The sequence below is a fragment of the Panthera pardus genome, unplaced genomic scaffold (assembly GCF_024362965.1).
Source record: "Panthera pardus isolate Hobbes unplaced genomic scaffold, ASM2436296v1 HiC_scaffold_12, whole genome shotgun sequence".
NCBI lineage: Eukaryota > Metazoa > Chordata > Mammalia > Carnivora > Felidae > Panthera > Panthera pardus.
The window spans coordinates 66,665,786-66,678,564 of NW_026526677.1; the positions used below are offsets into that span (position 1 = coordinate 66,665,786).

The 12,779-nt window shown below is 36.6% G+C and overlaps 1 protein-coding gene across 28 annotated transcripts in view; it reads right to left on the reverse strand.

Moving 5' to 3' along the window:
* The window catches only part of DLG2 (discs large MAGUK scaffold protein 2), a 2,072,859-nt gene that overhangs the window by 295,193 nt on the left and 1,764,887 nt on the right, over positions 1-12,779 (reverse strand). For all 28 annotated transcript variants that reach the window (XM_019450186.2, XM_019450181.2, XM_019450179.2 and 25 more), the window contains one exon: positions 5,452-5,554. In XM_019450186.2, the coding sequence (XP_019305731.2) occupies positions 5,452-5,554 (103 nt within the window). The remainder of the gene's footprint in view (positions 1-5,451; positions 5,555-12,779) is intronic.

Genomic DNA, 12,779 nt, shown 5'->3' on the forward strand with positions numbered 1-12,779 from the left:
GATGGAGAAACTCAGCCCCTCTACTGTCTACTCGAATCCCCGCTCACTGATGGGGACCTTGCTGACTGATCACCTCTTTCCTACTTGCAGGTCTTTGTGAAACCCTTTCTGTGTCCAAAACAATGCCCTGAATAGTCAGATTAAAGGCAAAAGGATATTGGTAGCTTTCATAGGAATATGTTGGTTTCCATTTTGTGCTTTATCCAACAGTTTATACTGTTCACTTGGCTCTCCTAGTGAATATCTGGTAGCTAGCTTACGATTTCAGCCCTAGTCAGTGATCCCACAGTAAATCTAGGTATTATTATATAGTGAGAAGGCAACAAATGCTATAAAGATTTGCCCCTATCTGATTTGGGAAATGCTGTGTTAGACCCTTTTTGACCAATGTATAATTAGGATATAATCAATGACTTTTAAAAATTCATCAATGGTGTTAGAGTTGAGTTTTTGAATTTTTTTGTTTTGAAAAGTTTATTTTTGAGAGAGAGACAGAGAACTCAAGCAGGGGAGGCACAGAGAGAGAGGAAGACACAAAACCTGAAGTAGGCTCCAGGCTCCAAGCTGTCAGCACAGAGCCCAACATGGGGCTCGAACTCACTAACTGCGAGATCATGACCTGAACCAAAGGTGAATGCTTAACTGAGCCACCCAGGCACCCCAAGTTTTGGAACTTTAAAAAATGTTGGAGCTTTAATAATTTTTGCTTGTGTTCTATTATAGAAAAATAGCTGTAGTTTTCTGCAGTGCAGGAGAAAGGGAGATCATCCAATAGGGTGAATTTTTTTTTAGGAAAAGAACAAAAAGGCATCACATAAAAACTGCATCAATGTCAAATGTCCAATCTGGGGATTCATTTACCATTTCTGTAACTAATATAAAAAACCCATGCCATTCATTCAATATTCATTCAACAAATATTTCTTAAGCACTTACTATTATTTGCCAACACAATGAAAATATTATATTGCACCTCTAAAACAAATGGAGATCCATTTGATAACTCTTTAATACAGCATAGCCAAATTCATATTGACATAAAATGAGTGATAAATAAATTATCGCCCTCTAGAAGCTTACTTGAGTCGGGAAATGCACAAATTATGTTAAGGGACACAAAAACTATCTGAATACAGGTCTAAAGAGTTCACAGACTGAATCAATCAACACTGACTTAGCAGATAAAAGAGGACTTCATAGTGGAAGTGACATGTGCAGGCCCTCAAAATGAGTAGGAATCCTATTGGTAGAATGGGAGAAAAGGGAATTCCAGGGAGAGAAACCCACACGAGCAAAGGCACAGAAACTGTTCAGGACCAAGTGTGGGGAGCAGAAAGCAGTACTGTGTAGCAGTGGGAGGGCTATAAAAGATGATGCTGGTGGGTGATGGTTGGGTTAGTGGGGAGGGAACATGGAGGTTGGCTGGGACTATACTGTGAAGGGCATGGAGTTTGTGCAGAGGCACCTTGGGCTAATATCTTTTTAGAATAATAATTCTGAAAGCAATGGGGAAGATGGCTATAAAGGGATGGGAAAGGGATATACATGTATATATATGTGGGCCAGGGAGAGGGCAGACACTATGTTTCCTTTTTTGAAGTAGTGATGGGAGTAACTTCACTAACTGAATATAGACAATTGAAGTTTTATACAAGAATTAACTTCCCATATTGCTAAAGTAGGATTATTCTTTAAGTATCAGATAAATGATCCTCTCAAAAAAAGAAATAAAGAAAAAAATTCATTATTTTCTTCCTAATATCAATATAATACATGTTAATTTCCAAGTAAACATGTGATAGAAAATGGATTTTAAAAAAGGCTGGTATAAATGAACCACAATCATACCACCAGAAAGAAACATTGTTTGTATGTGACTCTTCAAATTTGGCTTTAATTCTACTACCTAGGACTAGGCATTGGATAAGATTTGATGATGGATAGAGTAATTTAGATAACAGGGATTAAATTACCCCAACTTTGGTCTTACTCTGCACAGTAAAACTTGCCAAGGAAGACATTTATTGTTACATTATGATAATTATAAATTATTTATAATTATTTCAAAAATGTGCTAAGTCTTATGAAAAACAGATTTGGAAATGGTTTTATATTTTGCAACACATGCTGGTTTGGCACATATTTTCTGCTTTGAAGCCAAAATGAAAAAATGCAAGTAGTGAAACTGAATCATTCCTCCAATCTTCAATCATCTTCAGTAGAAACTGAATATTAAAGAAAGGTAAATTTTATTTATCAGCTCAGCAACTCTTTAAGAAACACTAATAACAAGTATAACATAGAAAATTGATTTGTCAGTGAACAAAATATAGGTTGTGTGTCTGCACACATGGAGCTCATGATCTTACTTAGTTTAGCAAGATATTTTTTTTTTCTTCCTGCTCTTCAGAATAGAAATCTCACCCACTTTTAAGAGTCTGGCTCCATTTCCCTATTTCCTCATTTCCATGAAGTACTCTTGTACTGTTTTGGCTTCTGCAGGTTTAGCCCTTGTCTGACATCCCATAATTCTTAGAGATGGTGTCATTATTATACAATTTTGGTTCTGTGTCATCAGAAAATGATTTCTGTTAAATGTATCTAAGTTCTTTCTCCTCAGTAAGATAAAAAACAAACAATTCTTAAAGACAAAGACTTGGGATATGAGTCTGAAGGGCCAAATTTTCTGAATGTCTGGTAACATTGAGCAAGGAATCTAGTATACTCCTGACAAAAGCAATTTTATGTTTTGAATTGAAAAACTTATTTACTGGAAGCCTGGTTCTTGAACCTACCAAAAGAGATGTAAATAAAATTTGTCTTAGCATGGACATCTCATAATCCTGGTGCAAATGAAGGGGATCTGGTGAGAATTTCCTAATGGACTCTGATGGAATACTCTTCTTTTTACTTGTTATTTTAAAGGCAAATTGTTCATTATTTCCTAAAAATGTCATAAAATTTAAATGTTCCTAAATGATCTAAACAATAATCCAATCAGTTTTCCATTTCATATAATAGTTAAATTAAGGCTCAGTTACACATTAAATTTAGAAAGAGGGGAAAATGATTGCTTGATGTTACATTACCCCATTTCCAACTGATTTAAAGCTGTGAAAAATTACAATACAGTTAGACTATTAAAATAGGTAAGTCATTCTGTGAATCCTATCTGCACTTTGGCATTTTGAAATAAGATTGTTTTTATTTGCACATTTCTTTAGAAGCACTTTGAAAATTGGTTTATATGATTTATAAGATTTGCTTTGAATAGACATCTTCACAATGCACAGCCTAGTATCCAAATTAAGTACACTGCTTAAAGGAAACAAAAGCTGTAAGGAAGCTTAAGATGAAGATTAAAGTTGATAGAATGATGACATTCTTATCTTTTACTGTAACCTTTAAAGTTTAAAATCACTCTGTTCAAGGTCACTTGAATGGCTGTCTTCACTATCAAAAGCTTCTAATTGTTGTAATTCGTGTTTGAGATGAAATTTTTCAGAAATGGGAAAGCAGCCTGGGTATTTATTGCCATGTGCCAGGTAGTGGTGAAGGGCATACAGTTTGAGACTGAATGAAAACAGCTACAAAGAAAATGGAAAAGTCCCATGTAAAAGTTCTTACTCTATATGAAGTAGAATTTGTTCATCAAATTATGCTAAACCAGATGTTTTTATTTTCTGTTTTACAACTGATACTTCTGGAGCCATTTATTGCTATTAGAAGACACATTTACTAATTTTTAAGTAGAAAGACTTTCAAAGCTGTACAGGAAGAACATTTTCCCTTGGTGTTGTCATCATCCATCTTTGATAATCACAAATCTCCTCTTCCCCCATTCTCTGTCCATATCTGGGCCAGGGCAATTGGAGAAAACATTTAATATATATTTTTATAACTTAATTGCAAATTCTAATTCTAAAGACAGGCAACATAAATGAAACACTCCAAAATACACATAGCACAATGTTTTCTTTATTCTCACATGAAATATGTGGTTGGCCACCATTATGGTAAATAAAATCTAAGACTTCACAAGCAAGATACAAACCTCAGTCTTCCAAAGAACAATAGACCAACTGACATTAAGAAAGAATCACTTTAAAAGGTCAAAGAAGCTCTTTATACCCACAGGCATAAAGGCTCTTCCTTAATGGCATCTTGTACTTCCATGTTTATCTGTTTAATAGTCTTCTCTGAGAGCTATGTGGGCCAAGGGTAATTAACTACATTTCCTAAAGACAGAAAGCACATTCCTCTTTTTTTCTTGTAAAAAGTCTAGCCCACTGTGGTGTGCTTAACTGCATTTCATTAACAAAGGAGCAATCTACATACAAATTTGCTAAAATATCAACCACACAATAGGTAACATCCCGGTTGTCTCATTGAGCCTCACTCTGATCACAGAAACAGATGTTGAAACAAACCAAAGAGCAGGGTATGGCTAATGCAATTTAGGATATCTCATCAGGTCTCAGTTGGCTAAGCCAATTTATGACATCTCACCATGTTTCAGGGTTTACAGTAGCATATTGCAAACAAGCTATACTATAGCTGAGAGTACACACACACAAAAATCTACATCAAGGACAACCAAAAGCCGTGTTAGTGTTAATAAAAGTTAATGCCACAGAGAGAGAATGCTGATCATGGTCTGTTCTCTCTGTCCTCCTTGCTCCTGAAGGGATTCAGGACAACCACTCCCACCCCCTTGCCCCCACTGAATATGCCACTTTGGTATGTGGATTTTGAGCTGAAGGCAATTGAGACCCTAAAGGCTCAAGAGAAACTTTTGTCCCTCCTATAACTACATAGAAGGATCTCACCTGGGGGGTCTTTCCCAGAACAATGGTTATTAGCAGAGATAAATTTTATCTGAGTGATCCATCTGTATATGTATAGCCAGGACAAATATCTAATTACCAAATATCAGTTCTTCTTATCGCCCTGTGAAATACAATCCTGTCCTCTAAGGTCCCAGACCCCACCCATTTCACAGTTCAGGATGACATATATATATGTCATTTTGCCTGTCTTTGGAATTTCCCTGCCTGTGTGGATTCCCCTTACATATGCTATTAAATTTCATTTTCTCCTGTTAATCTGTCTCATGTCAGTTTGATTCTTAGTCCATCTTAATGGTTTTTATACTATCCATTGCTGACCAAAAGTGCCTACAGATAAGAATATAAATAAAGTTGAGGATAGTTTTTTTTTTTTTTTTTTTTTTTAATTCATATTTCAAAGAGGACTTTCTAACTGATGTTTTCCTTGGAAGATTAAGGGTAATAAAGCCTCATATTCCCTGGACATGTAACACCCATTTTTCAGGATAGGTGAGTTTTAAAAAACCTTGTTGGTATAGACTGGTTAATACAGATTACCAGATGTGGGTATACATTCTCACAGAAACGTATCAGAACATTATAAGCTTGGTTTCTCACTGACCTTCAGGTTGGTATTGTGCTATAATCGTCACCGTCTGTCCAGCCCCCTTCAGTGCAGCTGCGGCCTGCTCATGGGATGCTCCACGGAGGTCAATGCCATTCACCTAGAAGAAGAAGCCAGAGAATTTGGGTATTTATAAGGCCTATCATTCTGATAGTTGAAAAATGTTTCTCCAAACTGAGAAGCTGTCTAAGATTATGTCACCTACCTCAAAACCCCTAATGTCCTACCAAGGCAGTTGAGTGTTACTTAGCAAGTTTCAGGCTCTTATCAACTTTCATTTAGCAAAGATGTGAAATTTCATCTTGTGGCGTTTATAGAATGGTCTGACTCGGCTGAAACTGTCTATGCATGTCTACAAGAATTTTAGTATGTGCATTTAATATGCCTCTGTGAGTTTCCTAGATTTCGGGGGTGGATATGAGCCTTCAAAATTAGAGGAAAAACAGGATAATAAAGAGAGACACATGTAATGTACATAGATGAGTATGCGCTGACAGATTAATATATTCAGAAGAAGTTCTGGGTAGATTGTATGAAATGGGGCTGGCTGCCTGCCAAATCCCTCTTTTTGGTCATATGCCTGGTCCTGTCATTCTGAGCTTGGTTAGACAGCCCTGAGCCTTGTTCCAAAATAAACCCGACTGCCCCATTTCTCATGTACAATTCCAGAATGAATTCTGACAAAATGAAATAAAGAATGCCTGGAGTTTATGTTGCTGTTGCTAACTCCCATTTTGGGGCCGACGCCAGAAGAAAAACAGAACATCTGAAAAACAAGCACAAAACTCTGCCGAGAGGGAAAAATCATTCTGAAGTCAAATTTAATGAGAAGTAAAAGCTAAAATCTTTCTCAAATCAATTCAGTCGAAGTCAACATAATATAATTACTGAGTGGTTTCCAACGACAGGGCTCTGTGTCTGCCCCAGGAGAGGGATCATCGGTGGAGAACAAAGGTGAACAAGGCAAGTCCCCAAGAAGCTTTTCTGCTTGAACTGAACACACAGAAAGTCCAGTTTTCTAACATACACAGAGCTATTCTTATGCAGTTGATGCCAGAATTCTGCTTCCTTTTATTTACAGAGAAGTTGGTTACCAACCATAAAAAATAGAAAAAATAAATTAAAAAAAAACAAAAAACCTGACCAACTTATCTGCATGTAAAACATAACATCTTATTTGGCCTCTCATCAATCCTCTTTGACAATGACACTGGGTGGTGGATAGGGAGTTGCCACTGTTTCCCCTTGGGGTCTGGAATATTTGCAATCTTTTTTTTTTTTATTAGGTTTATTTATTTATTTTTGAAAGAGACAGACAGAGCATGCAAGTGGGGGAGGGGCAGAGAGAAAGGGAAAGAGAGAGAATCCCAAGCAAGCTCTGCACTCTCTATGCGGAGCCTGATGCAGGGCTCAAACTCACAAACTGTGAGATCATGACCTGAGCCAAAACTGAGAGTCAGATGCTTAATGGAATGAGCCACCCAGGTGCCCCATGGGATATCTGTAATCTTTAATTCCCCATCCCAGCCCTCTCATAATAACTTTGTGGAAGCCTCCTTAACCACTTTTATAATTTTCCATGCCTCTTCCCTGGCTTTCTATTCTGGTGAAATCCTTACCGAATGCATTGATTACATGGTAACCTAGAGAAGTCCATTGATCTGGGTTTCGCCTGAGTGCCACACACCAGCTGAGTGACTATCTTTTCAACTCCTGAGCCTCAATATTCTCCTACCTTGGAGGGAAAGGACTGAGAGGCTCTTTGAGTGTAAAGCTCCTTTGAACTATAGAATTTCCAGATTTACTTGTTAGTAGATGACAGTCATTTCAGAGATTGTCTAGGCATGGATGAGTCAGACTATGACTCAGACAGCCGAAAGGACAGGAAAAGTAGTTAGATGTAGGCCCCTGCCTACAGGAAGCTGAATGCATAAACTTCCTGGGCCAAATAATCTCTTGTCAAACAATTAAGGCTAACTTCTTATTAAAACATAATATAGGATCATGGTAAATGAATTCTAATGTTTCAGAAAGGTATCTGAGGAAAAGTAAAAAATTCCCCTTAACATCTGCAGTTCCAGAGGTAACCAATGTTAGCAGTTTCTTGGGTATACTTTTTAGAAGTCTACTATATGTATATGCACACACATGGCTTATTTCTATTTCTTTCTTTATATATGTAATATGTCTTCACATTTTTAGTTAAGTGAGTAGGATCATATCATATATATAATCTATAAACTGTTTCTGTTTTGCTTTTAACAATGTATCTTGGACATCTTCCATATCAGCTCCTGCTGTTTTACCTTTTTAACAGGAGCCCAGCAATACATGGTATGGAGAGACCAGCATTTTTTTCAACAGGATCCCTATTGTTGTTGAGACTGTGTCTAGCTTTCTGCTACTGCAAACACTTATGAAGGTGTTTCTGAAGGATGAATTCCCTGGAAATACACTTTCTGAGTATAGTCCATAGATTGTATATGCATTATTTGTTTCTTTTAATTTGTTCTTAATTTTTCACATGATTATTTATTCACTAAATAAACAGAAACTGATGAAGAAAGCAAAAAAGGGGAGGGGAGAATCTCTTTGCCCAAATAATATATTGATATAAAAAATAATGTATGTATATAATGCACATACATGAAAAAGCAATACAAAAAGCATAGATATAAAGTGGCCCCATCTTTTATTCTAAAGATATCCATTTTGATGGCTTCTTATATATACTACCAATTATTTTTCTTATTAATATAATCAGGTTTATAAAGTTATAATTTTAAAATTTTATACAAATAAGGTATTTTACACATAGTTTTATACCTTTATTTTTTCTACTTACTAATATATTTTAAAGAACTTTCATCATTCACATATTCCTATACTTGTCTCATCCCTTTTTATAGTTATAAAGTGTTCTATTATTCATTACAAATTTATTTTACCAGTACAAGGTTGATAGACCCTTAGGTTGTTTCAGTATTTTGCTGTTATAAACAATGCTGCAATAAATAGTATGTAACAAAAAGTTCTTGGATAAAGGGTATGAGTGCTAAATTGTAATAGCTATTGCCAAGTTGTGTCCAAAAATTTATACTCCCACAAATAAGATATGATTGACTTTCTTCATAGTCTTGTAAAAATTGCACATATCATAACATTTGGCGTTTGTCATTCTAATATGTAGACAATTGCATTTTTAAGTTTTGCCTGTCTACAATTATGAAGTTAAGCATCTTTTTATATGTTTGCTGGCTATTTAAATTTGTTTTGGCATAAAATGACCATTTACTTATTTCACCTATTTTTTATTTGTGTAGTTTGTTCTTTTAAAAATCTATCTGCCTCTTAAGAATATTAGTGCTTCATCTCAGATAAATATTGCAAATATTCTTTTCAGTTTGGTATTTGTATTTTGTATCATTGCATTGTAACTGTTAACTTTTCCCTGGTATGCTATACATATCCCTGGTATGGCTTCTTGTCATACAGAAGTTTAAAATGTTTTATATAGTCACATTTATCACTATGCTTTCCTTTTCAGCTTTTGAGTTTCGTATTATATCTACCCCTCTTCAATATATTTAACAAATTACTCAAATATTTTCTTCTAGTACAATGAGTTTAATTTTTAGCCACCTAGTCTTTGATCTACTGGAATACATTTTGATGTCTGATGTGAGAACCACCCTTTCTTGGACCTTTCCCGTATAGCATCAAATTCTTACATCTTTTAGTATTCTAATTGTCCTCTGGATTTTTCTAAGTGCACTAAAGGGAGCATGGAAAAGTGAGAAGGAAGAGAATATATAGAATCACAGAGAACTGGGTTTGAATCCTGAGTTGACCAGTCATACCTAAGTAACTTGGGAAAGTCACTTACTTCTTCAAATCTCAGCTTTCTTACCTATAGAATGGGTATAATATCTACCTCTCTATCAGGGCTGTTGCATAACATGAAACAATATCTGTAAAGCCCTTAACAGAGACCCTGGTACAAACAAGCATTCAGCAATTAGTATCTATTATTGCTGTCAGTATTTCTTCAGAGCTATGATTATAAGTCATGAAATAAAATGTAATGGAAATTAATTAATACAACATATATGGTTACTTTTTTTTCTATGAACACAGAATTTCAGTATTGGAAATGCCTTAAAAACTTGCTCATCCAGCACTTACATATTAGCACATTAAAGATCATTCCGGGGGTACCTGGGTGACTCAGTCAGTTAAATGTCCAACACTTGATTTAGGCTTAGGTCATGATTTCACGATTCACAAGCTCAGGCTCCACATTGGGTTCTGCATTGACAATGTGGAGCCTGCTTGGGATTCTCTCTCTCCTTCTCTCTCTGCTCCTACCTCACTCTTTCTCTCTCTCTCTCAAGTAAATAAACTTAAAAAATAATCATTCCCGACAGAGTTAAGATGGAAGCGCAGCATGGAGACGATGAGCTTGTCTTGACCCTGAAATGCATCTAGATCAGCACCAAACCCTTTTGAACACCTAGGACACTGATCTGAGTATTAACACAACAATCTACATAACTTGAGCCACAGAACTTGGCAGAGACGTGGTATGGAGAGGTAAACTGGGGGAGAGAAAAGCTGCAAAGGGTAGGGAACTGATTTCATGGAGAGAGGACAGAGAAAATGAAAGGGGGAGAGTGTGGTGTATAAGGATCATGTAAGAAAAGCACTCACCCTGATAGTAGCTGGAGAGAAAGAAAGAGAAAGAATGAAAATACTAGCAGGGCACTAAACAAGAGATCTGTTTCCTAAAACCATTGACAGGGGGAAAAGAAAGGGTTTCAATACCACTAGGATTCTATAAACAGCAGAGCACAGAGTCTGAAATTCTAGACCTCTGTGCCTGGCAGTGTTCTGGTGAGGAAGTAGGATGAACCCCCTGGAGAAGGAAGCAGGGTCTGAGGGATCCATGCGCCACATGGGGAGAAGCAGTTCCCCTATTTAGAATGCATTTGGTAGAGGTCATAAGGCTCCCCACAGGCCAAGGTCCCAGTGGACCCCAGAGAACAGCCATGTTTGCTGGTATAGGGACAAAGGCGCCAGAGTGCAGTGAAACCTGGTGCCAACTGTGTTGTGGATTGCCATAATCTCTGAAGCTCTGCCACTGCCTGATCACATGAACATTTTTTGAGGGAAGCCAGCACCGGCCCATTGCTCTGCAAAACCCTACGCGCGAGAGTCAGTATGGGTCCAGCTGCGGGGGTCTCTGAAGTGTGAGGTTTTGAAACACAACCCCATCTGAGATAAAACTCTAGAGGGAGGTGCTGCCTGGCAGGTGCACAGCTTGGATATATGGTAGAGGCGGGGAGTGGATAGAGGCCTGAGAGAAAGGAGACGTACTTGATTGTGAGTCGGTGACAGTGCAGTTCCTGTGCCAGAGACTAGGGAGCTGAGTGAAGCCATTTCCACCTCTCTGGTGTACATGACACACTGATCCACCCCAGTAAGCTAAGCAGTGCCACCTAGTGGAGAACGGAGCAGATACACCAAGCCCAGCCCAGGTGCATCCTCCAAGCACATTACCTAGAAGGCCAGCTCAAGTCACTCCACCAGCCTAATGTACAGACTATACAGGGCTTCACAGTTTCAGTTCTAGGGGAAACTGGATGTAACTTAATTCAGGTTTCATTCTGTGTGCTGGCTCATTTATTTGTTCATTTTCTTTGCTTCTGTTTTTGCTTAAATTGTTTTTTTATTTATTGATTTTTTTCTTCCTCATTCTTGGATACAGAAATAGAAAAAAATGTATTTTTTCTTTAATTTTTTTATTTTTTTAAATTTTATATTCTTTCATTTACTTTCTTTTATGTCATTTGATTCTATTTTATTATATAAATAATTTTTAATTAAAACTTTTTTCTTGCCTTTTTTTCCTTTCCTTTCTCTTTTTTCTCTATTCTATTTTTTCTCTATTCTTCTGACAACCAGACCAAAACATACCTAGGATCTAGCTTTCTTTATTTGATTTTATGTGTTGTTTTCAATTTTTTGATTTTAATTTTTTATTTTGCCAATTATTCCTCCAAAATGAAAAAATGAAGGAATTCACCCCAAAAGAAAGAACAGGAAGAAATGACAGCCAGGGGCTTACTCAACATAGACATAACCAAGATGTCTGAACTAGAATTTAGGGTCACTATAATAAGAATACTAGCTGAGGTTGAAAAAACCATAGAATCCTTTTATGTGGAGATAGAAGAAATAAAATCTAGTCAGGACTAAATTAAAAATGCTATAACTGAGATGCAATCTCGAATGATGTCACAATGGCAAGGATGGACACAGCACAGCAGCAAATTAGTGATTTAGAAGATAAAATTATGGTGAATAATGAAGCAGTAAAAAGAGGGAAACAAAGGCAAAAAATCACAATGTAAGATTTAGAGAACTCAGTGACTCACTAAAAAGGAATAACATCCAAACCATAGGAGTCCCAGAAGATGCAGAGACAGGAAAGGGGGCAGAAGGTTTATGTGAGCAAATTATAGTAGAAAACTTTCCCATTCTGGGGAAGGACACAGACATCAAAATCCAAGAATCACAGAGATTCAACAAAACCCACCATCACCAAGGCATATCATAGTCACTTTACAAAATACACAGACAAGGAAATAATGATGAAAGCAGCAATGGAAAAAAAAAGTCCTTAACCTATAAGGGAAGACAGATCAGGTTCACAGCAGACCTATCCACAGAAACTTGGCAAGCCAGAAAAGAGTGGTAGGACATATTCAATGTGCTGAACTAGAAAATATGCAGCCAAGAAATATTTATCCAGCAAGGTTGTCATTCATAATAGAAGGAGAAATAAAAAAGAGTTTCCCAGACAAACAAAAACTAAAGGAGTTTGTGATCACTAAACCAGCCCTGCAAGAAATTTTAAGGGGGACCCTTTGAGTGGAAAAAAGACAAAACAAAACAAAAGAGACCAAAAGCAACAGACTAGAAAGGACCAGTGAACATCACCAGAAACACCAAATCAACAGGCAACACAATGGTGTGAAAATCATATTTTTCAGTACTCATTATAAATGTCAATGGACTAAATGTTCCAATCAAAAGACATGAGGTATTAGAATAAATAAGAAAAAAAGACCTATCTATATGCTGCTTACAAGAGACTCATTTTAGACCTAAAGACACCTGAAGATTAAAAGTAAGGGGATGGAGAATCATCTATCATGCTAATGGTAGTCAAAAGACAGCTGGAGTAGCCATCCTTATATCAGACAAACTAGATTTTTTAAAAAAAATTTTTTAACGTTTATTTTTGAGACAGAGAGAGACAG